This window comes from Lontra canadensis, unplaced genomic scaffold (assembly GCF_010015895.1).
Source record: "Lontra canadensis isolate GAN:19392208 unplaced genomic scaffold, GSC_riverotter_1.0 scaffold28, whole genome shotgun sequence".
Lineage (NCBI taxonomy): Eukaryota > Metazoa > Chordata > Mammalia > Carnivora > Mustelidae > Lontra > Lontra canadensis.
In genome coordinates, this window is record NW_022631022.1 from 19516044 (window position 1) to 19519780 (window position 3737).

The following is a 3737-nucleotide window of genomic DNA, read 5'->3' on the forward strand; positions in this document are numbered from 1 at the left end:
TCAGCAGGGAGCCTGCTTTCTCCTCTCTTTCTGCCTGCCTCTCTGCCCACTTGTGATCTCTGTCAAATAAATAAATAAAAATCTTAAAAAAAAAAAAAAAACAAAAACACATCCCTTGTTGATCTTAATATATATTTTATTGTTCCCATCCAGTCCTTGTTAATGCCCATCACATTATTCACTGTAAAAGATTTTTACTAAACACACTGGTACATGTATATAGTCTACGCAGAGTAAAGCACTGACTTTATCAATACTTCAATACTTAAAAATTTACTTTCCTTGGTTTTAATTTTTTAATGTGTACCCTCCTGCCATCTTCATAGTGGAATATTAATGCTTTGAAGTATTAGAAACATAGAAACTCTAAATTGGACCAATCCAAGGAAAAGAAGTGAAGTTTTGCCTCTTTAAAATCAACGTAACAGGGGCACCTGGGTGGCTCAGTTGGTTAACCAGTTGCCTTCAGCTCAGGTCATGATGCTGGAGTCCTTGAATCGAGTCCCGCATCCGGCTCCCTGCTCAGCAGAGAGCCTGGTTCTCCCTCTCCCTCTGCCTGCTGCTCTGCCTACTTGTGATCTCTATCTCTCTGTTAAATAATAAATAAAATCTTAAAATAAAATAAAATAAACCTAACACATCATACCTTAGTACTGAAATTTCCCTAATTCTAGAGTGAGAGGGGCTCCTTGGCCACCTGCTTACACTAGGCCCTGACAAGCATTTTATTAACACTCAAATGCAGTTACCAGGATGTTACCACTGCTTGTACATAGCAGAATTCTATTTTTTCTCCCATGCTGATTTTATCTCAAGGCGTGAAAGGGCAAGACAGTGGTCTGAGGCCAAATGTGAAAAATGTCATCTCCACAAATGAGGAGAAAAGTCAAGAGCTTCTTAAAAACTAGTTTGTAAAACCAGACTGTCTCCACCCTAGAGACTGCGGTACCAAAAGTGGTCCTTAGGAACAAGGGTTGAAGAGCTTGAAACGAGTTACCAGTATGGTTCATCTTTTTCTTATTTCAGGGTTATTTTTGCTTTTTTAACTTTTTTTAAAATGAAATCAGACTATGACTATATTTGAGCATAGCTAAGGCCGGGTATGGGCAGTGCCAAGGAAGAGACAGCGCAAAGGCTTTAGGGTACCCAATCTCAGTAGCAGACTTACGGATCTTCGGGGGAGGGAAAGTTACAACACCCCTGGCCTTTTCCCTTACCCAAACCCCCAGAATGACACCGCAAACCACTTCCTTCTGGGAACTGAAGGTCATAAGCTTTAAGGGACAATGGAGCTCCATGTAGGCTCCAGAAAGATGGAGACAGCGAGATGAGATGGGGGGCAGGGAAGTGGGGGTGAAGGCATGCGCCCATTCTGAAAGAGTGAATAGGGCGATCCAGGCCAGGACTTCAGGAGGATGAAAAGGCCTGGATCTTCCAGAATCTGCCTAAGTAGGCCTGTCACAGCCCTCTGAGCAGCCCGAGGTGCTCGTCTGGAAATCTAGGGCATCAATGTAGCCAGTGCCTGTAACCGCTCTGCTCGGGAGGGGGGATGGTACCCGAAGGAGCCCTCCCCCCAAACTGGGGTTTTGCCTGTCCTTTAAAAAACCCCACAAACCCTCAAGGAAATAACCTGAACATTTATAGGGGTGGAGGGGCCAGAGGAAAAGTAAGGCGTTCAGCAAATGTTGCGGGTTGGGGGTGGTCAGAAGGACAGGGAGGCCCCCCCCAGTACGAGAAACTTGAATTACCACCGGAATGGGGGGAGGGGGCGATGTGAGGCCCGCAAGCCTCAAGAACAGAAGAGGCCGGGAGCCGCGTCCAGCCGCGTCCCCCGTGTCGGGGGCTGACGGCCTTGGGCGCGGTCGCCGGGGGAAGGGGCACCCGCGGGCCGGGGACCCGGGGGGGCGCGCGGCCTCGAGGCCGACCTAGGCCTCGGGGGTCCGGACACACCCACCGCCGCGGCCGGGGCCCCTCTTACCTGCTCTTCCTCCGCGGTCAGCTCCGGCGCCATGTCGGGCTGGGGCGCGGTCGAGGGCTCCATCCCGCCGCCGCCGCCCGGCCGACCGAACGCGCCCGGGAGCGCGGGGAGCCGGGAGCAGCCGGCCGCCGCTTCCGCGTCTCCGCGCCTCAGCAGCCCGAGGCTGGCTCGCTCATGCTGGGGCCGGTGGGGCCGGGCGGCCGCGAACGCCGCTTCTGTCTCCTCAGGGAAAAGCTCTCACAACTGTCGCTCTTTTCAAGGCGGAAATCCTTTTTTATTTTCTTCGCTCCTTTCCCCGCACTCCCCCTCCTCTCCCGGAAAAAAAACAAAACAAAACAAAACAAACAAAACCGAGGTGCCGGAGAGGAGCTAACAGCCGAGCGGGATTTCAAAAGGAAATAAGGAACTCAAGAACTTTCTACGCCCGGAGCAGGGGCTCGCGGCGGAAATTTCCCGAAGGCCACCGGCCTCCTCGTCGTCCTGCCTTCCCCGGCCGCGCTCCCGCTCCTCCGGAGCGTGACGAGGAGTCCTCGGCGACGCGGGCCCCGGCGACCTGCGCGGCGGCGGCCTCCCAACCCCGTTCCTCAAAAGCCGCGGCGGCGGGAGGGAGGGAAGGGGAGAGGGAGCGAGGAAGAGGCGCCCCCCTCCGGGCTCAGGGCCAGCGCTGCGGCCGCACCGCGTCCGCCCGAGCCCCCCGCGGCTCCATTGAGAAACCAAGCGTCTCATTCACAAACAGGCGGCGGAGAGGGCGGGCGGCGCGCGGACGCTGTCCGGGAGGGGGAGACAGAGAGGAGCCGGGGCTGGGGAAGCAGTGGGCGGGGGAGGGGAGACCGCAGGGACCCGCGCGGGGAGGGGCTTGCGCGACTCGGGGCTTCGGGGACGCGGAACCCGGTAGGAAAGGGCCGTGAGTTTCACGCTTCAGCCCGGTGGAGGAGGAAGGGAATGCATTCGTCTGAAAACGCCGCCGGGGTGACTTGCTGCCCCCGGACGTCTAAGCGACCCACAATGCTCCTCTAGCTCCGTGTCGCTTGCTGACTGAAAGACCCTGTGAGCGCTGCCTGGAGGTGTAGGCTTCTAGTGAAGGAACAGACCCTGCTAAATCGAGACGCGCACGCCCTCCTTCTCTTTGCCGGCCGTGTCTTGTTCTTCCTGGCCAGTACGGCTGTATTTTAGTCCCTCACAAAAGCAGCAACGGGTTTCAAACCTCATTCAAGAAATCACGCAACCTTTGCAAACCTTAGATTTTCACTCCGGCAACCACAGCAAAGAGCTTGTGGGTGTTACAGAATACAGTCTTGGAGTCAGTTTGAGAGACATAGGGAAGGCCGGGCTGGTCAGCTCCGTCGTTGCATCATTTCAGACCAAAAAGAAATATTCCAGCAGGGTTCCAGCTAACAAGCAACAGCTAGTCCCAAGGGCTAGAGCCCTGGAGAGCTAGGAGAGAGACCCAAAGGAGAGGTCTACAGACAACCAAGGAAGGTGCTCTGGCTTCTGATGCGCCTTCTAGGACTTCAGAAGTAACCTCTGACTTCACCTCTTTTCTGCATCATTGCAATAGGAACTTCGGGTTGTCCTTGGTTAGAAAAGTATTGTGCACGGACTTGTCACGATTTCAAATCCATGTTTTTGAAAGTTTGTTTTGGACAAAGTTATTTGTGGTTTGAATTTGTTGTGATGACATTGTTTTGAAGTTGGGTTTTAGGACTTTCTTATCGAACTATTGCACCTGGAGTGGAGAGGAACATTACATCACTGCCAC

The 3737-nt window shown here is 53.7% G+C and overlaps 1 protein-coding gene across 1 annotated transcript in view; it reads right to left on the reverse strand.

The window, feature by feature from the left end:
* PTPN9 (protein tyrosine phosphatase non-receptor type 9) overlaps positions 1-2732 on the reverse strand; it is an 81901-nt gene extending 79169 nt beyond the window's left edge. The window contains exon 1 of the mRNA XM_032865102.1: positions 1979-2732. Coding sequence (XP_032720993.1) covers positions 1979-2041 — 63 coding nt within the window. The 5' untranslated portion in view covers positions 2042-2732. The remainder of the gene's footprint in view (positions 1-1978) is intronic.
* Positions 2733-3737: the final 1005 nt, after the last annotated feature.